This window comes from Lepidochelys kempii, chromosome 7 (genome assembly GCF_965140265.1).
Source record: "Lepidochelys kempii isolate rLepKem1 chromosome 7, rLepKem1.hap2, whole genome shotgun sequence".
Taxonomy (NCBI): Eukaryota; Metazoa; Chordata; order Testudines; family Cheloniidae; genus Lepidochelys; species Lepidochelys kempii.
In genome coordinates, this window is record NC_133262.1 from 72,831,466 (window position 1) to 72,853,091 (window position 21,626).

The following is a 21,626-nucleotide window of genomic DNA, read 5'->3' on the forward strand; positions in this document are numbered from 1 at the left end:
CATGAGTGGATTCAAACCAGCAGATGCAAGGACGCTTCCAAATTGTGATGAACTCTTATTCAAACTTGCCGAGTTCTGTAAGAGGTTTAATTCAGTGGGAGTAGTGGACTGGGATGTTTTGCTATGAGTGTTACTATGGTGACTAGAGAACCTTTATTTGCTCCTTAAATGGAAGGAATACTTTATATTCTGTAGATGTTAGAGTATTTAATGTAGAGATCATGCTGTGAGATAACTAAACTAAAAGGGTCTAGAAACATTCTGAATCTATCCACTTGCAAATGGGTACATTTTATTAAGCATCACTAGGTTCTCAGTATGCCTGGAAATCTAATTTGCATTTGAAACTTACTTGGTTATTCTGTAGTGTCTAAAAGTAACATACTGTCCATTTCTTTCAGAAGCCACAGCATATTAATATCAGGTTTCAGAGTAACAGCCGTGTTAGTTTGTATTCGCAAAAAGAAAAGGAGTACTTGTGGCACCTTAGAGACTAACCAATTTATTTGAGCATGAGCTTTCGTGAGCTACAGCTCAGTTCATCGGTTGTATGCATCCGATGAAGTGAGCTGTAGCTCACGAAAGCTTATGCTCAAATAAATTGGTTAGTCTCTAAGGTGCCACAAGTACTCCTTTTCTTTTAGCATATTAATATGCCTCACATTAAAACTTGTACACATTCAAGTCTTGGATGAGAAGCCAGGTTGATTTTATTTTTTCACTTAAAAAATCAAGGTCTTTCATGGGGTTCCTGATGGCTACTTTGACAGTTCTCTTCATTTCTGTAATTCCTATTTAAACTGGTTAGGCTGAATACTCCTGCTGTACATCTGGAGTATGATTTGTAGATAAGAGCACCATTGCAGACTCCATTGACATTAGGTATCCCATAGAATCCAAAAGATGTTCTTATGCTAATAAGTAGCTTCTACTTTGACATGTCCTTTAACAAAAATCTCATCTAAACTGATTCAGGACTTGTAAAGAGAAGAAATTCAGATCTAAAGTTTCCATTTCATCTTGCAATACTGTTTGTTCGTGTCCAAGCATCCTTTCTGGAAGCTGTGCTGCAGTCAAACAAAAGCTTTTGAACTTAGTACAGAGGTAACTGGGTGAAATTTTTAATGGTCTGCAATCTATAGGAGATCAGACTAGGTGATCTAATGATCCCTTGTGGCTTTAGTATCTGTGACTGAATCATCGAGGACCCTTAGAGGGTGATACTTGGACACAGTGAGAAATGTGCAAGTCTGTTTTGAAATCTGAGTTTGTCAGACATTAAAAATATGTTCTAGGGATCTGCCAGAGTGTGATCTGATTTAGGCCTTAGGATATCCAGTAGTGAAGGTTTCTCTGGCTTCCTTTTTTGAATACATGAGAAAAAAAAACCCTCCACTTACTCTTTCCGATCCAAAAATTATTGAACTTCAGTCCTGTTATATGTTGGAGGGGTAATCGTTGAGTACACATTCAACTTTGGTGACTTTAGATCAGGGGTGGGCAAACTTTTTGGCCCGAGGGCCACATCTGGGTGGGGAAATTGCATGTAAGGCTGGAGCAGGGGGTTGGGGTGTGAGAGAGGGTGCGGTGTGCAGGAAGAGACTCAGGGCAGGGGGTTGGGGTGCAGGGTGCGGAAGGGGGTTGAGGTGCAGGAGGCGTGCGTGGTGCAGCAGGGGGTTCAGGGCAGGGGGTGCAGGTGCAGAAGGGGTGCAGCAGGGAGCTCAGGGCAGGGGGTGCAAGGTGCAGGAGGCGTTTGGGGTGTGGGCTCTGGCCCAGCGCCGCTTACCTTGAGCGGCTCCAGGGTGGCAGTGGCACGCAGCAGGTCTAAGGCAGGCTCCATGGCCCCACACCACTCCCAGAAACATCCGGCTGTGAGGGAGTAGGGAGTGAGGCGGATTGACCTGGGAATGTTGTGTGGGAGTTTTACTGGGACTGTCTGCATTGGTGATGGGGATATCAGGGTGTGACTTCACTTGAGGGATGATACCTGAGCATGTAACTTGAACCCAGGAGGGGGGGTTGAGGCCAGGTGACACCTTTGAGTTGTCACGGAGTGTGGGGGAGTCAGGGCCCGGTGGCCCCTGTGGGAGGGGAGAGGTCTCCGCGCGCTGCCCTTGCCTGCAGGTACCTCCCCCAAAGCTCCCATTTGGCTGGGAACGGGGAACCACGGCAATGGGAGCTGTGGGAGGTAGTGCCTGCAGGCAAGGGCAGCACGTGGAGCCCTCTGGCCCCCAGGGGCCACAGGGACATGGTGGTGGCTGCTTCCGGGAGCCGCACAGGGTCAGGGCATGCAGGGAGCCTGCCTTGGCCCCAGGGGACCATGGGGTGGCAATCCCACGGGCCAGATCCAAAGCCTTGAAGGGTCGGATCCAGTCCACGGGCCGTAGTTTGCCCACCCCTGCTTTAGATGGTTAACTGTAGTGATTGTACTCTTTTACACACTATCCTGTGGAATTAACTTATTGCATCAATATACTTAACTATTGAAACCTTCTGCATTTTATTCTTCTGTCTAAAAAAAATTCTAGAATGGCCGACTGGTGAGGTAGGTGATATTTAGTGAATTATTGTATTTGGCAACGTTCTACTTATGATTTTTACTACTTTTTCCTTTCCTTCTGCTGGTATGGACTTTTCCTGATATACTATACAGTTAAATATTTCTGGTATGAACTAATTTTTAACCTCTGACAATTCAGACTAAAGGTGATTCAGCTGTCTGGTTTGCCTCTGGCCTCTGTCTCTACAGCAGAGTCATAGGTTGGGGAAATCAGTCCTTTATTCTTCTAATGTACTACTGATCAGTAATGAAAATTGTATGTGTCTGGGTTTAAAAGCTGAGATCCTGCAATGTGAACTTCTTTCCCTATTCCTCAGCAATTAAATAGAAAAGCAGGTTGGAATTTGAAGCAATTTAAACAATGTAAAGAAAAGGAACAAGAAACTAATAACTTACTGTATTGTGGCTTCGCTTAACTTTTTTTGGGTGTGGTGGGGAAAGAAAATCCTTCACTTATAAACAAGACTTTCTGGGTCTTTTCCAGTGGAAAGTATGTTCCATAGCTGTGAGTCATACTGTAGCTTAAGGCTTTCATTACAAAAGATAACTTTGTCTAACTGTCTCTTTAAAAGTTACTGGTTCAAGAGACATTGTGTGGACCATGCTAGGATTTTTAAAATGTTAATTTTGGTGTGCAGCTTGTATGTGATAGTCTTCATTATGTTTCTTAAATGTTTTGGGGTGTCATAAAATGTTGGATTGCTTCAAGCTTTGTTCTTTCTTCTAATGTGAAAAATGTGCACAAGTTTTCTGGTGGGAACACAGTGCAGAAGGGATTTCCAGATGCATAGCAATGCTGTTTTCCAATCTAATTTGGACGGAGTCTTTTGCTAAACTAGGAAGTTGTCAAACTAGATTTCACTGAAGTCCTTAGTATAGTAGAAATTAAGTCTTATCTTTGTGTATCCTCCTGCAAATGCTGGCAATTTCCCAGGAAAAAATAGTTTAGGACAGGACACTGGTAAATACTGGCTTAAACTCTGTTTAAACTGAGAAAAATAATTGCATCAGTGTCCAGGAAGTTCAGCAAGCATATAATGTCTCTTTTTTTAAATTTTGGATACATCCATTTAAAAAAGAAGACTGGGTCTATTCACTACATCAAAGTTGGTCTTCTGCTGCCTGGCCAAATAGACTTGGACTGGTAGTCTACATCTCTGTGGAAATGTTGTTTGACATTGTCATAAATATAAAGGGAAGGGTAACCATCTTTCTGTATACAGTGCTATAAAATCCCTCCTGGCCAGAGGCAACATCCTGTTACCTGTAAAGGGTTAAGAAGCTCAGCTAACCTGGCTTTCACCTGACCCAAAGGACCAATGAGGGAACAAGATACATTCAAATCTTGGGGGGGGGGAGAGGGAGAAAGGCTTTTGTTTGTGCTCTTTGTTTACATGTTTGGTCTCTCTTGGGACTGAGAGAGTCCAGACAGAAATCCATCTTCTCCAACCATCCTAATCCAAGTCTCCAATATTGCAACCAGTATAAGTAAGCCAGGCAAGGTGGATTCGTTTATCTTTTGTTTTATGTGAATTTTCCGCGTTAAGAGGGAGGTTTATTCCTGTTTTCTGTAACTTTAAGGTTTTGCCCAGATCCCCTGTGTTTTGAATCTGAATACCCTGTAAAGCCTTTTCCATCCTGATTTTACGGAAGTGATTCTTTTACCTTTTCTTTAATTAAAATTCTTCTTTTAAGAACCTGATTGCTTTTCATTGTTCTTAAAATCCAAGGGTTTGGGTCTGTGTTCACTTGTACAAATTGGTGAGGATTATCATCAAGCCTTCCCCAGGAAAGGGGGTGTGGGGCTTGGGGGTTATTTTGGGGAAAGACGTCTCCAAGTGGTCTTTTTCTCTGTTCTTTGTTTAAAACGCTTGGTGATGGCAGCATACTGTTCAAGGCCAAGGCAAAGTTTGTACCTTGGGGAAGTTTTTAACCTAAGCTGGTAAGAATAAGCTTAGGGGGTCTTTCATGCGGGTCCCCACATCTGTACCCTAGAGTTAGGAGTGGGAAAGGAACCCTGACAGACATATAGTTGAAACAGCTGCTGTGTGGACAGACAACCATGTCTGTAACTAAGTCAAATAAGCATATCATAACCTGGTAACAGAAAAGCTGGCTTCTACTTAGTATAGATCAGAGGTGGGTAAACTACGGCCTGCAGGCCATATCCGGCCCGCGGGACCATCCTGCCTGGCCCCTGAGCTCCCGGCCAGGGAGGCTTGCCCCTGGCCCCTCCCCCACTGTCTCCCCCCCATCCCTCCCCTGCAGCCTGAGCACGCCACACCGCACTGCTAGTGCTCTGACTCACCGCTCTTGCCAGATGGCGTGGCTGGCTCCGGCCTGGTAAGGGTGCGGGGTGGCAATCGGGACAGGGAGCAGGGGGCGGTTGGATGGGTCAGGGGTTTGGTGGGGGTAGGCAGGGAGTGGGGGGGGGTTGGATGAGGCAGAGGTTGGGGGGGCGGCGGTTAGGGGATGAGGAACGGGGAGGTTGGATAGGGCACGGGAGTCCCAGGGGGCCTGTCAGGGGTCGGAGATGTGGATAGGGGTTGGGGCATTCAGGGGACGGGGGGGGGGAGGTTGGATGGGGGCGGGGTTCTGGGGGGGCAGTTAGGGGTGGGGGTCCCAAGAGGGGGCAGTCAGAGGTCAAGGAGCAGGGGGGTTGGATGGGTCAGGGATTCTGAGGGGGGCAGTCAGGGGGCGAGAAGTGGGAGGGGGTGGAGTGGGGGCCATGCTGTTAGGGAAGGCTGTGCCTCCCCAACCCGGCCCTCCATATAGTTTTGCAACCTTGATTGGCCCTCGGGCCAAAAAATTTTCCCACCCCTGGTGTAGATGGTGCTTCAACCTCTTCTAGTTTGACACTGAGTGGCAAGCATGTTCTAGAAAAATGGGTGTGTCAGAAAAACTGAACAAAGATTGAATGTTGTAGTCAGTTGGAACAAGCTGTGCCCTATGTAGTGTACGTTCCAGATGAAGTATTTTCAGGAACTTAGTTAATTCCGCTTCCTCTGAGTTATTAGAGCAAGAGTGGGGAGAACATGTAAACTGCATTTCAGAGGTTAAACATTACTATTCTAATGCACTGTACCTTTTTTAAAACTTAAAATTTCCTTTAATGGTTTGTGCTATTTCTAGTCTCAACAGTAGCCATTTATGTAATGAATTTGCAATGAAAAATCTAACAGTCTCTTTTAATTCACTGTCAGTCAAAAACTAAAATCATATGCCTGTTCTGAGGGAAGCATTCAGCCCTATAACTTTTGTTAGACTTATTGAAAAGTGTGTTCACGTAGGAGGGCAGAAATTTGGCTGCAAACTTTTGAGCTGCACTCAGTTTCTTTGTAGACTTGGGATCGTTTCCAGTGCATTCAGGAATGGCTTTCATAGGAGCTCAGGAGTTTACTTTGGATACTGCTTTTCAAGTTTGAGGACCTGGATTTGTGCTCTTCTTTGGATAATAGGAAATCTGTGGAGTCTTTTTCTAGTTTCCAGTGTACACTCTGTCCCTGCTACAACTACTTCCCCCCGCACCCCCGAAGTTTGGCACAATTTACAGCCTGTGCTCAAGAATTATAGGACTAGGGTAGAGAATCATTGTAGGTTAGAATTTAGACTCTGTAGAGCTGTGGGAGAAACTTGCACAGTAGCTACTTTTGATTGCAACCTTGTGCTGTTATCCCCTGGCTTTTGTGGGCACTAAGTTCACATTCTAAACTGCAAGTCTGAGCATCTAAAGCTCTATTTATGTACCCAGATAGGGTTGACTAAAAAAATTTATCTACTTTGCAGCTGTAACAGGTAATGTGGTATGATGCTGCCATGAAAATTAAATATAAAAAGATTTAAAAACCAATTTCTGACATATGACACACTGTCTTCAGCTTCAGTAATCAGAAAAAGATAAAAGTTCTTAGACACAATTTGTAATCCCAATCCTTGTGAAATTAGCTTCCAGTTTGTTTTGAACTGCCTCCAAGTCAAAAAGGTACAAAATATTACAAGCCCTTCAAATTTTACAAAAGCTGTTTCGTATTACCCTACCTGCAAGGTCATACTCAAGATCTTTTATTGTAAAGGTCTCCATGTCCAGTGACAAATCACTTCATTTTGTATCAAGTGAATGAGTTGCAAAGCTTTGGGTTAGAGGAATGCTGGCAAGCTTTAGCATTATGTTGCTGAATGATTCATTTTGGAAGCTACTGATTCTTAAATGGCAAGCTTTGTTAACACAGAGTTAAGGTTGCCCAGTGATAGCTTATATCCTTCCAGAATGTCGAGTTCAGCTTCTGAACACCAGGAAGTATAGAGTACTTAGCTCTGCCTTCTCCCCCAAGCTAGCAATAGCCATTGGGAATTATCTGCATGCACTCAAGCTGCATTCACTGTCCTAGTTGTACAGAATGGTAGAGTAAATTGGAACAGCTTGGGAAGAGTTGTGTTTGTGATGAGATCTGGGGATTAGTTTGAGGAGCATTGTAGAGTTGTGATTATGATTCACTGAAATCTGGATCAGATTCACCTACGTGCTTTTATTAAAGGAAAGAGGTGGATGTATACCTTGAGGTTCCAGTCTGCATCGTTACAGTACAGAATTGTGTAGGTTGTGTCAGTAGCAGGGCGCTGAGGTCTTCTTCCTCTGGGTATTTTCAGTTGTGAGGTGGGATATGAGAACAGTCTGTGGATTTAATGATAGGTAGGGGAAAGAATAGCTTTTGGTGGTATCCTGTGCAAGTTGATATCTATCCGTGAGGGAAAAAAAAGGTGCCAGAATATATCAACATAAAGAAAAGCTGTTCTCTTTCTGGGGGCTGTATTTCTAGAACCCCGTAGTCAAATGGACCCAAATTTGGAACACTGACTCTACCCTGTACTTCCATGACACACACCAAATTTCAAGGCCATCTGATTAACCTTATGTATTTTAGAGCACTTAGAACAGTCAAGCTTTAAACAGAAAGCTGGTCTTAACCTTAACTACAGGAAAGCTGTCCCACTCTTATAATACCTGTCAACTGCCCCTCATTTGAAGGTACATCATTTGTCCCAAGTTAACTATATGGTATACATTAAGTGCCCCTCTCATTTCTACCATTGAAAACTACCAGAAACTGCTAACTTGAGGTTAATGATTTGCATTTTATTTCCTACACTGCTTTTGTTATTTTGAGGCTGGTGTACATCATCTCTTACTTCAATCTTGACAAGCTGAGAGAGAGTTTGCCCACTTGCATGTAGTGGGCTGGTGTCCTAGAGTTGCTGTTTTCAATTTGCAAATGCTAATTGCAAACTCACTTTATTCTTGTTTGTTTTCCTCCGTTTTTCAGGTATTCGTTACAGCACAGATGTTAGCGTGGATGAGGTGAAAGCTTTGGCCTCTCTAATGACATACAAATGTGCTGTGGTTGGTAAGTGATACTAGTTTGTCAAGTACAGATTCTAATTGTCATTTGAATTAGCATTGATTTAAGTCACTGTGAAATAGCTGAAGGACTGAATTTAGTTATTTTTAGATACTAATTTCCTTTTACTAAAATCTGACCTGTTAAAATCTGCAACAAGTGATTTTGAATGCTTACCCAGTAACTGTAGTGCTGTATTTCCTTTGCTATTATTGAAGCTACATGTTTTTGAATAGTACTTTGTTCTCTGCATTCAGCTCTTCTACTGTGCTTCCTCTCAGTAAAATGATCCCATGCTTAATATGTTACTATCACATGGAAACATCCCACGTGACCATAAGGACTTATTTCAGGATTGAGTAGATGGGGCTGTAAGGAAGGTCTAAGATTGTATTTTAACAAAAGTGTCCTTAATAAACAGCAAAACTTGAAAGAAATAGATTCAAGTAGATCTTACACTTCCTGTGTTTAGAAGATCCTCTTCCAGTTGATCTGAAAAGACTGCCCCTTTTATGAACAGAATGTAGATTTTTAGTGAACATATTAGTGAAATTGTGCTGTGGATGCGGCAGAGTCAGCTTTGCAGTTGACAGTGAGGGTTTAGTGACTGATAAGTTTCAAATACTTATGTTTACACAAACTTATAGAAGCTACCCTTTTTTGCATAATTTAAAGATCTTGTCATTTCTGTTCTACTTTTATCTTGAAAAATGAAACTCTTCTCCTTTACATTTTTTTTCAGATGTGCCATTTGGTGGTGCAAAGGCTGGTGTTAAGATCAATACTAAGAACTATACTGTAAGTCTAAATTATATACATGTATTGTGTTAACTGGAAGCTCTTTTGTAGGACAAGACAAAACAAAACATATATTGTGTTAACAAAAGCTCTTTTGTAGGACAGCATTGAAAGCTCAGTAGAAATCCACCTATTATTTCTTCCTTTGAAGAGATTAAATCAGGGGTGGGCAAACTACAGCCCATGGGCTGGATCCGGTCCATCAGGGCTTTGGATCCGACCTGCGGGATTACCAGCCCCATGGCGCAGCGGGGCTAAGGCAGGTTCCCTGCCTGCCTGGCCCCACACTGCTCCTGGAAGCAGCTGGCACCACGACTCTGTGCCCCCTGGGGGAGAGGGGGTGGGCAGAGGGCTCCACAAGCTGCTCTTGCCTGCAGGCACTGCCCCCCTGCAGCTCCCATTGGCTGGGAACAGAGAGCAGTGGCCAATGGGAGCTTTGGGAGAGGTACCACAGGTGAGGGCAGCACGAGGTGCCCTCTGCCCTCCCCCCCCCCAGAGGCCAGGGCAAACAGGCAGAGAGCCTGCCTTAGCCCTGCTGCATGCCGCTGCCACTCTGGAGCCGCTCAAGGTAAGTGGCACCGGGCTGGAGCCCGCACCCCAAACCCCTCCTGCACTCCAATCCCCTGCCCTGAGTCCCCTCCTGCACCCCAGCCCCCTGTGCTGAGCCCCCAACCCCCTGCCTTGAGCCCCCTCCTGCACCCAGCCCCCAGCCCCCTGCCCTGTGCCCCTTCCTGCACACTGCACTTCCTCCCGCACCCCTACCCCATACCCCAGCCCTACATTATCATAGAATCATAGAATATTAAGGTTGGAAGAGACCTCAGCAGGTCATCTAGCCCAATCCCCTGCTCAAAGCAGGAACACCGACTAAATCATCCCAGCCAGGGCTTTGTCAAGCTGGGCCTTAAAAACCTCTAAGGATGGAGATTCCACCTCCTCCCTAGGTAACCCATTCCACTTCTTCACCACCGTCCTAGTGAAATAGGGTTTCCTAATATCCAACCTACACTTCCCCCGCTGTAACTTGAGACCACTGCTTCTTGTTCTGTCATCTGCCACCACTGAGAACAGCCGAGCTCCATCGTCTTTGGAACCCTCCTTCAGGTAGTTGAAGGCTGCTATCAAATCCCCACTCACTCTTCTCTTCTGCAGACTAAATAACCCCAGTTCCCTCAGCCTCTCCTGATAAGTCATGTGCCCCACCCCCCTAATCATTTTCATTGCCCTCTGCTGGACTCTCTGTACTCCTCCCCATCCTTTCTGTAGTGGGGGGCCCAAAACTGGATGCAGTACTCCACGTGTGGCCTCACCAGTGCTGAATAGAGGGGAATAATCACTTCCCTTGATCTGCTGGCAATGCTTCTACTAATACAGCCCAATATGCCGTTGGCCTTCTTGGCAACAAGGGCACACTGCTGACTCATCCAACTTCTAGTCCACTGTAATCCCCAGGTTCTTTTCTGCAGAACTGCTGCTTACCCAGTTGGTCCCCAGCCTGTAGCAGTGCATGGGATTCTTCCTTCCTGTTCATGGTGCTGCATGCAATTTCCCCACCCAGATGTGGCCATCGGGCCAAAAAGATTTCCCACCCCTGGATTAAATGAAGTCTTGGGGTTACTCCTGGGAGAATTTGCACAGAATTCCATGTTTTCTCCCACTGAACTGGGGCTGCTGGCTGCCACTAGGGGCTGCTGGACTCTGCAGTGCCCTGCTGGCAATGAGCAGCATGCCCAGCCCAGTGAGGATAGAGGCTGCACACTCTGGCTGCCAGGCCTGATCCTCATTCTCTTGGCCCTGGAGACCCAGCTCTGGCAAAGGGTGAGGAAGGGCAGAGCTGCACCACACCACCTCCCCTGGTCGGACAGTAAAGAAGTGGGGGAGAGTAAAGGCTCTGGAGGTGTGTAGGTGTCTGGGCTGGGGGTGCTCTGTGGCTGGGCTCTGGGGAAGGGAGATGCCCTGTGCCTGGACTTGGAGGGGGGAGTGGGCTCTGGGGGCCCCCACACAGCCCCTTCCAACACCCCCAACTGGAACTGGGTTGTTATAGGGGTTTCTTTAACTGTCTGTGCCTGGGGAAATCTTTTTTGTTTTTGTGTGTATTGTTGACATACTTGTTGACAGGTATTTTCAAATAAATTACCAAAATAATTTAAACTGGAGTGATTATATTGTGTTGTTTTGACAACATTTCAGAATTTAGGAGAATTTTTAATATTTTGGTGCAGAATTCCCCCAGGTGTACAGTGTGTCCAACTGGCAGGCAAAGATGTATCAAAAACACTTTGATATTTAAGAACTCCCAGTGTAAACGGTCAAATACTCTTTTACATCATATCATTTAATTTGCTAAGTCTTTTTCTGAAACTTAAAGGCAGTTCAACTAGTCTGCAGCCTAGATTTTTGTTTCAAATGATGCTATTCATGCAGAAAGCTTAATCCCAACCATTACCTTTCTTCTCAGAATAATTTTGCACTTAGTGTACCATAAACTTTCTCTAGCAATAAGGTTGACACATTTTTAAAGTCCAAGTATTATATAACATGGGTGATTAGCTTACTGATTTTTAAAGAGGGCCAATTGCAGCCATGTTTTCCAGTAATCAGATGTTATAGAACTAGAAAAGCCACTACATGAAATGTCAAAGTTCAAATAAACTTAATATTTGTATGAATTACTGAAGCTTTGAGTTAATTATGCAATAATCAGGACTGATTGCTTTCATCTACTATGTATCTAATTTATATTCCATTTGTTTGCTAGGATAATGGTTGTTTTACAAGTTGTCTTCAACACTGAAATATTTGACCAAACAGTGTCCTTACCTTTGTTTCCCTGATGCATTCATGATTTCTTTTGAATAACTGAAAATATACATAAAGAAAATAAGACCTCCCTAAGCAATTCACCTACTATACTGACCTTACAAAAAAGGGAGTTACCAGGCAGACAATATGGAAATTGATGCGTAAATACATCAACAGCTTTAAAAAAAAAAACTTTGTGGGAAATTTTAGGCCAACTTTGAACATTTATACCAAATCTTAATGACTCCTGTGGCACTCACTATATTTTCTTAATAGGATAATGAATTGGAAAAGATCACAAGAAGATTTACTATGGAGCTGGCAAAGAAGGGATTTATTGGTATGTAAGTACAGTGACTAATACTAGTCAGTGGCATAGCTAGGAATGGGAATTTGGGTGGGCCCTGACTTTTGGGTGGACGAGCAATGACACTGTGCTAGCTCAGCTTCTCCCACGATGTCATGCTCTCTTCCTAGCACTGGTGCCCCCAGACACGGGGCTTCACCTGCCGAGCTGGGCACGTGCATGAGGCGGCTCAGAAAATAGCAAGGCAGAGCTGCCGGAGTGTAGCTTTCTGAAGGGCAGGCGCTTAGCTCCATCCTGAATTTCAGGTGCGAAAGTGATGCTCCGGGCCGCTGTGGCAGCACTACATCCCTGCTCAGATTTGGGTGGGTCTGGATGTTAAGTGGGTGGGCCTTGGCCCACCTGTGTCTATGCCCCTGATACTAGTAAACTTGGGAATCTAATTTCATGTGTGTTAGCAATGTAGACTAGATAGTATCCTGTAAACATGTGACTCACCCCAGTCAGTACACCCCTGGTGGCTGGGTGTAGCATAGCAGGCTCTCCTCCATTACCACCCCTGCTGCTAAGCTGCTCCAGCCTGTTGTGATACGTCTTGCAACTTGGCCCTCTGATGGGGTCAGATATAGTGCCCCTGCCTTGCAGAGTGAGACAGTACTTCATCAATCTCACATTCGGCCTTCAGTCCAACTCAGGATTTGTTAATTTTTACTCTGGATATTAGGGGTTTTCAATAGTCTTTACCCCTGGTTAGGGGGTTTCTGTTACACCTTCCTCAGTGGGTGGGGGGAACTATGGCCCTCCCTCTCCACTAGATTCTGGTTCAGGGACTCTTCTAAGCAATCAGAGCCTGACTACACAGATCCCTTGCTGTATCCCTGCACCTGTCTTGAGTCTTTGCCATAGCCTCTTCCTGGGTTCACAGTGTATCAGTGCCTCTTTCTCTAAGCCTCTTCCATAGGCTCACTGCAGAGCTTCTTCGTGCTTTCTACCACCCACCTGGTTCTGCTGTAGAAGTTCTCTCTGGTTCCCTGACAGGGCAGTCCATGACCTTGCAGAAGTCTTCCTGCAGCCCCTTTCGCAGAATAGAGAATTCTGGGGGGACTCAGTTGCTCCCACTTACCTTCCCAACTGTCTTGAGATCCCTGTGACAGGCCTACCTTTAGGGAGGTGCTGCTGGCCCACAGTCCAAATCAGTTCTCTTGCTGTAGAATTCTCTCACTGAGTGACAGCCGGCCATCTGCTCTCCTTCCTGGTCAGCCCCCAACTGAGCTGGGTCCAACCCTTTTAACTTCTCCCTCCATGCTTGACATCTTCTGCGAGTGTAGCAGGGTAAGGCAAATTAAGCTCACAGGCTCTCATTAACCCCTTCTGGTCTAATGTGAGATTGATGCACATCATTTGGATTTCTGCTTTTAAGAAGGTGTTTGGTATCTTTAGTATGATGTAGGCTCTGTGATGCAAACATGCTTCAGCTAATGTCAAATTGCTGAGTACCTAGCAATAAAGGATTTATGCCAATTCTGCTGTGTACATATTAAGGTAATGACATTCCCATTTAGAAAGAATTAAATTCCCTACATACTCTCAAGTTGCAGTAAATTTTCTATGAAAGTTTAAAATAGTTTAGGTGATAAGTGTAGCTCTATGCTTAATTTATGGTTAGCTCAGAACACTTAATTTGTCACACTTGAAATATGGTTGGTTATGTATGGTCTTTTTAGATTGAACTGTTCACTACTACCCTGTTTCCTGTAGTCTCAAAATCAAGGTGTTTGGCTGATATCAGAGGAAGGAAATAGAAGATCCACCCCATAGCAACCAAGAAATGGTTTCAAAAGAAACACAGGCAATTAAATGAACCCATAGCCTGTGTGGCACATTTATAGGTGATACATTTCATTCAATCTCTTTGAACACCTAAGCCTATCTACTTGAAGAGTTCCTAGTTGAACTTGCTGAAACACTTGCAGGCAAAGAGCTCTTAGTTTCATAGGAGCAGCAGAGGAATAAGGCAAGGTTTTTCTTTCATTCCTGACCTCTTAAGAAAACAAAGTCCCTATAGCTGTCCCAACAAGCATATTCATGTATCTTCCATTTTATTGCTGTCTACATGGGCAGAAGTATCTGTTTTCTAGGATGCATGAGTCTGTCAGTGTCGATACAAATATATTTATCAAAATGATAAATGATTTGTGTATTGTACTTAGTGGTAGCTAAGATGCATTGTCAACTGAAATGGTTAGATAGAATGTCTTCATTGATTTTTTTTTTTATGAGCTTCTGTGTAATTTGTTTGAAATTATGAAAAATTAAAAGGGGGCTTGATTTGTTTAAATTCTTGCCAAGGACATCTAGACCTTGTTTATTTCAAATAGTTTGGCTTAGCACAGTCCGTAAGCAGTTACCCAGAAGAGTACATGTAATTACTGGTAGGGGTTACATGGAGATGCCTCCAGGAATGTTCTTCATGAAAGACACCTTGCCTCTCCCATTCTTAAGAGGTTACCTCTGATACAGTGAATAAGAAATGAGTAGAGGAAAAACTGTTATCAATAAACTAGACTGCAATATCTAGAACAGCATAGCAAATATTTGCAAGCAAGAAAATTTACTCAAACTGAGAACGTTGATGTAAAGAAGAATGAAACTCAAGTATATGGCTTTTACATTTAAAACCAAGTGTAGTTATGCTAAGTATAAGTTGTATATGTGTGTAGCTTTTTCTCTCCTTCCTTTCTACAATGGTCCACATGAAATATATTAGATAAATAAAGCAAAAGCACAAACACGCTTTTGATGTGTTATCTTAACACTAACTACATTTTTGATTAAATAAAATGTGGACCAGATAGCCAATGATTTTGATAGCTTAAAGGGGTTTTGCCAGGTTACTAAAACAAGATATGGTGTCTAAAATCCACAGTTGTTAAAAGTATGGTCTGTTCTTCCTTGAATAACTGAGGTTTAAATATGAAAGTAGGTCATTTTAACCAATCTCAGCTGTCACACCAAGGGGAGCAGAGAGAGAGAATTTGAAGATAAATATTTGTATTTAATCCTTGAGACTTGTTTTTACTCTTGCTAATAGGGCCTGGTATTGATGTGCCTGCCCCTGATATGAGCACAGGTGAGCGGGAGATGTCCTGGATTGCAGATACCTACGCCAATACCATAGGACACTATGTAAGTTCTGAGCAAATGCTTCAAAGTAGAAGAGCTTCCTTGCTCTTTGCAGAAACCCAGCCAACATTATGTCAGAGATTTATTGCCTTGTTGACTAGTCCTCTAATTTTATTTAATTGTGCATGTAACTATAGCACTTCAATGATGGGGTTTTAGGTCATGTATATGAAAAAAAAGCATGAAGACCTCCTCTTCAGACATCACAATGTAAAAGTTCAGTTGATATGACCATTTTCCAAAAAAAGAAGCTGCTTCAGCAATCATTTGATATGTGTTCGTGTGTTGCATATAATGGAACAAATAGTATGGTCCTATTCAAACTGCATTAAACCATTTGTCCAATGTCATCGTCTTTTCACAGCAGTATTTAAAAATAAAGACCCACAAACAAATTTTCAGTGAGATCTGTCATTAGCCCCTGGTAACTCTGACCATACTTGTTAATATAGTGCTAATATATTGCCCTGTCGTGAATTACAAAATTGAAGTCCTTAAGGAAACTAAAAGCTAGACACTATAAATAGTATACCGCCAGCACAGTAAAACATTCTTAAAATACAAAAATACACATTTCATTATAACCCAACAACCTGTCGGTTATGTGCTGCTGAGAACTCAAGGCAGGGACCTAAGACTTGTGTGCTGTAAAAATGAAGTTTCTCCATACTTTTCAATACTATCTGTCCATTTATGGAAGGTTCTTGTAGTATCTTCTTTGTAATTCTTAAATGGAAAACTAAACATTTATTAAAAAGAGCTGAACCACTGCACAGGAAAATAGTAAACTCTACAGCACTGAGAGTTTTCCTGCTTCCTTTTCCCACTCCATAAACCCAACTTGTTTTGCCAGGTTCTGCGGAGGTGTAAGCTATACACAGACAAACTTTAGTAAGATGAATTTAAAGTTGAAAGCAAAAACCAATAACGAAAACATTTAGTTCTAAGCATGTAACAATGGCACCTTCTTAGGGTATGTTTACACTACGGAATAAGGTCGAATTTATAGAAGTCGGTTTTTTAGAAATCGGTTTTATATATTCGAGTGTGTGTCCCCCCACAGAAAATGCTCTAAGTGCATTAACTCGGCGGAGCGCTTCCACAGTACCGAGGCTAGAGTCGACTTCCGGAGCGTTACACTGTGGGTAGCTATCCCACAGTTCCCACAGTCTCCGCTGCCCATTGGAATTCTGGGTTGAGATCCCAATGCCTGATGGGGCTAAAACATTGTCATGGGTGGTTCTGGGTACATATCGTCAGGCCCCCGTTCCCTCCCTCCCTCCGTGAAAGCAAGGGCAGACAATCATTTCGCGCCTTTTTTCCTGAGTTACCTGTGCAGACGCCATACCACGGCAAGCATGGAGCCCGCTCAGGTAACCGTCACCCTATGTCTCCTGGGTGCTGGCAGACGCGGTACGGCATTGCTACACAGTAGCAGCAACCCCTTGCCTTGTGGCAGCAGACGGTACAGTACGACTGGTAGCCGTCATCGTCATGTCCGAGGTGCTCCTGGCCACGTCGGCTGGGAGCGCCTGAGCAGACATGGGCGCAGGGACTAAATTTGGAGTGACTTGACCAGGTCATTCTCTTTAGTCCTGCAGTCAGTCCTATTAAACCGTCTTATGGTGAGTGGGCAGGCGATACGGACTGCTAGCAGTCGTACTGTACCATCTTCTGCCGAGCAGCCATGAGATGTGGATGGCATGCAGTCCTTCTGCACCGTCTGCTGCCAGCCAAAGATGTAAAAGATAGATGGAGTGGGTCAGAACAAGAAATAGACCAGATTTGTTTTGTACTCATTTGCCTCCTCCCCTGTCTAGGGGACTCATTCCTCTAGATCACACTGCAGTCACTCACAGAGAAGGTGCAGCGAGGTAAATCTAGCCATGTATCAATCAGAGGCCAGGCTAACCTCCTTGTTCCAATAAAAACGATAACTTAGGTGCACCATTTCTTATTGGAACCCTCTGTGCAGTCCTGCCTGAAATACTCCTTGATGTACAGGCACCCCCTTTGTTGATTTTAGCTCCCTGAAGCCAACCCTGTAAGCCGTGTCGTCAGTCGCCCCTCCCTCCGTCAGAGCAACGGCAGACAATCGTTCCGCGCCTTTTTTCTGTGCGGACGCCATACCAAGGCAAGCATGGAGGCCGCTCAGCTCACTTTGGCAATTAGGAGCACATTAACCACCACACGCATTATCCAGCAGTATATGCAGCACCAGAACCTGGCAAAGCGATACCGGGCGAGGAGGCGACGTCAGCGCGGTCACGTGAGTGATCAGGACATGGACACAGATTTCTCTGAAAGCATGGGCCCTGCCAATGCATGCATCATGGTGCTAATGGGGCAGGTTCATGCTGTGGAACGCCGATTCTGGGCTCGGGAAACAAGCACAGACTGGTGGGACCGCATAGTGTTGCAGGTCTGGGACGATTCCCAGTGGCTGCGAAACTTTCGCATGCGTAAGGGCACTTTCATGGAACTTTGTGACTTGCTTTCCCCTGCCCTGAAGCGCATGAATACCAAGATGAGAGCAGCCCTCACAGTTGAGAAGTGAGTGGCGATAGCCCTGTGGAAGCTTGCAACGCCAGACAGCTACCGGTCAGTTGGGAATCAATTTGGAGTGGGCAAATCTACTGTGGGGGCTGCTGTGATGCAAGTAGCCCACACAATCAAAGATCTGCTGATATCAAGGGTAGTGACCCTGGGAAATGTGCAGGTCATAGTGGATGGCTTTGCTGCAATGGGATTCCCTAACTGTGGTGGGGCTATAGACGGAACCCATATCCCTATCTTGGCACCGGAGCACCAAGCCGCCGAGTACATAAACCGCAAGGGGTACTTTTCGATAGTGCTGCAAGCTCTGGTGGATCACAAGGGACGTTTCACCAACATCAACGTGGGATGGCCAGGAAAGGTGCATGATGCTCGCATCTTCAAGAACTCTGGTCTGTTTCAAAAGCTGCAGGAAGGGACTTTATTCCCAGACCAGAAAATAACTGTTGGGGATGTTGAAATGCCTATATGTATCCTTGGGGACCCAGCCTACCCCTTAATGCCATGGCTCATGAAGCCGTACACAGGCAGCCTGGACAGTAGTCAGGAGCTGTTCAACTACAGGCTGAGCAAGTGCAGAATGGTGGTAGAACGTGCATTTGGACGTTTAAAGGCGCGCTGGCGCAGTTTACTGACTCGCTTAGACCTCAGCGAAACCAATATTCCCACTGTTATTACTGCTTGCTGTGTGCTCCACAATATCTGTAAGAGTAAGGGGGAGACGTTTATGGCGGGGTGGGAGGTTGAGGCAAATCGCCTGGCTGCTGGTTACGCGCAGCCAGACACCAGGGCGGTTAGAAGAGCACAGGAGGGCGCGGTACGCATCAGAGAAGCTTTGAAAACCAGTTTCATGACTGGCCAGGCTATGGTGTGAAAGTTCTGTTTGTTTCTCCTTGATGAAACCCCTCCGCCCCTTGGTTCACTCTACTTCCCTGTAAGCTAACCACCCGCCCCTCCTCCCTTCAATCACCGCTTACAGAGGCAATAAAGTCATTGTTGCTTCACATTCATGCATTCTTTATTCATTCATCACACAAATAGGGGGATGACTACCAAGGTATCCCAGGAGGGGTGGTGGAGGAGGGAAGGAAAATGCCACACATCACTTTAAGCACAGCACTTTAAAAGTTTACAACTTTAAAACTTATTGAATGACAGCCTTCTTTTTTTTGGGCAATCCTCTGTGGTGGAGTGGCTGGTTGGCCGGAGGACCCCCCACCGCGTTTTTGGGCGTCTGGGTGTGGAGGCTATGGAACTTGGGGAGGAGGGCGGTTGGTTACAGAGGGGCAGCAGTGGCAGTCTGTGCTCCAGCTGCCTTTGCTGCAGCTCAACCATACACTGGAGCATACTGGTTTGGTCCTGCAGCAGCCTCAGCATTGAATCCTGCCTCCTCTCATCACGCTGCCGCCACATTTGAGCTTCAGCCCTCTCTTCAGCCCGCCACTTACTCTCTTCAGCCCGCAACTTACTCTCTTCAGCCCTCCACCTCTCCTCCCGGTCATTTTGTGCTTTCCTGCACTCTGACATTATTTGCCTCCACGCATTCGTCTGTGCTCTGTCAGTGTGGGAGGACAGCATGAGCTCGGAGAACATTTCATCGCGAGTGCGTTTTTTTTTCGTTCTAAGCTTCACTAGCCTCTGGGAAGGAGAAGATCCTGTGATCATTGAAACACATGCAGCTGGTGGAGAAAAAAAAAGGGACAGCGGTATTTAAAAAGACATATTTTATAAAACAGTGGCTACACTCTTTCAGGGTAAACCTTGCTGTTAACATTACATACATAGCACATGTGCTTTCGTTACAAGGTCGCATTTTGCCTCCTCCCACCGCGTGACTACCCCCTCAACCTTCCCCCCTCCCTGTGGCTAACAGCAGGGAACATTTCTGTTTAACCACAGGCAAACAGCCCAGCAGGAATGGGCTCCTCTGAGTGTCCCCTGAAGAAAAGCACTCTATTTCAACCAGGTGACCATGAATTATATCTCACTCTCCTGAGGATAACACAGAGAGATAAAGAACGGATGTTGTTTGAATGCCAGCAAACATACACTGCAATGCTTTGTTCTACAATGATTCCCGAGTACGTGTTACTGGCCTGGAGTGGTAAAGTGTCCTACCATGAAGGACGCAATAAGGCTGCCCTCCCCAGAAACCTTTTGCAAAGGCTGTAGGACTACATCTAGGAGAACCGCAAATGCCAGGGCAAAGTAATCCTTTCACATGCTTGCTTTTAAACCATGTATAGCATTTTAAAAGGTACACTCACCAGAGGTCCCTTCTCCGCCTGCTGGGTCCAGGAGGCAGCCTTGGGTGGGTTCGGGGGGTACTGGCTCCAGGTCTAGGGTGAGAAACAGTTCCTGGCTGTCGGGAAAACCGGTTTCTCCGCTTGCTTGCTGTGAGCTATCTACAACCTCCTCCTCCTCCTCATCTTCTTCGTCCCCAAAACCTGCTTCCGTACTGCCTCCATCTCCATTGAAGGAGTCAAACAACACGGCTGGGGTAGTGGTGGCTGAACCCCCTAAAATGGCATGCAGCTCATCATAGAAGCGGCATGTTTGGGGCTCTGACCCAGAGCGGCTGTTCGCCTCTCTGGTTTTCTGGTAGGCTTGCCTCAGCTCCTTCAGTTTCACGCGGCACTGCTTCGGGTCCCTGTTATGGCCTCTGTCCTTCATGCCCTGGGAGATTTTGACAAAGGTTTTGGCATTTCGAAAACTGGAACGGAGTTCTGATAGCACGGATTCCTCTCCCCAAACAGCGATCAGATCCCGTACCTCCCGTTCGGTCCATGCTGGAGCTCTTTTGCGATTCTGGGACTCCATCATGGTCACCTGTGCTGATGAGCTCTGCATGGTCACCTGCAGCTTGCCACGCTGGCCAAACAGGAAATGAGATTCAAAAGTTCGCGGTTCTTTTCCTGTCTACCTGGCCAGTGCATCTGAGTTGAGAGTGCTGTCCAGAGCTGTCAGAATGGAGCACTCTGGGATAGCTCCCGGAGGCCAATACCATCGAATTGTGTCCACAGTACCCCAGATTCGAGCCGGCAACGTCGATTTAAGCGCTAATCCACTTGTCAGGGGTGGAGTAAGGAAATCGATTTTAAGAGCCCTTTCAGTCGAAATAAAGGGCTTCATTGTGTGGACGGGTGCAGGTTTACATCGATTTAACGCTGCTAAATTCGACCTAAAGTCCTAGTGTAGACCAGGGCGTACTCAGACCTACTTTGCATTAAGTTTTGGTCACTAAAGTTGGAAGATACGCTTTTTACTGTTGGTAAATATATAAATCTGCTGGTCCAAAAGTGATAACACTCCAGAAGATCCTTACTGACATCTGGGACAGTGAAGAAATGCCACAAGACTTCAAAGATGCCACAATTATTCCTTTATTTAAAAATAAAGGCAGCAACATATCCTGTGATAGTAGGAGAAATATTACATGGTTATCTGTCGCTGGAAAAATCTTTGCTCATGTCCTCCTGAACCCGAACAATTTCGTCTGTCTCAGAAGCCAATCTACTTGAGGGTATGTCTACACTACGAAATTAAGTCGATTTTATAGAAGTTGATTTTTAGAAATTGTTTTTATACAGTCAAATGCGTATGTCCACACGAAGCGCATTAAGTCGGCAGAATGCGTCCTCACTACCACGGCTAGCATCGACTTTATGGAGTGGTGCACTGTGGGTAACTATTCCACAGTTTCTGCCGCTCATTGGAATTCTGGGTTAAGCTCCCAATGCCTGAAGGGGAAAAAAACATTGTTGCGGGTGGTTTTGGGTTCGTCGTCAGTCGCCCCTCCGTCTGTGAAAGCAACAGCAGACAATCGTTTTGCACCTTTTTTCTGTGCAGATGCCATACCACGGCAAGTGGAGCCCGCTCAGCTCACTGTCACCGCTGCTGTTGTGTTCTGGGTGCTGCTGTCAGCAGATGGTGCAGGACGACTGCTAACCATAGTCATCCACTGCTTCTGCTGCAACTCTGCTCTCCTGCTCTTGTAAATGAACTCAGTCTCAATAGCAAATTTCTC

At 45.3% G+C, this 21,626-nt stretch overlaps 1 protein-coding gene across 1 annotated transcript in view; it reads left to right on the forward strand.

Moving 5' to 3' along the window:
* The window catches only part of GLUD1 (glutamate dehydrogenase 1), a 59,112-nt gene that overhangs the window by 17,410 nt on the left and 20,076 nt on the right, over window positions 1–21,626 (forward strand). The window contains exons 2-5 of the mRNA XM_073353343.1: window positions 7,882–7,962; window positions 8,699–8,754; window positions 11,833–11,896; window positions 14,952–15,046. Coding sequence (XP_073209444.1) covers window positions 7,882–7,962; window positions 8,699–8,754; window positions 11,833–11,896; window positions 14,952–15,046 — 296 coding nt within the window. The remainder of the gene's footprint in view (window positions 1–7,881; window positions 7,963–8,698; window positions 8,755–11,832; window positions 11,897–14,951; window positions 15,047–21,626) is intronic.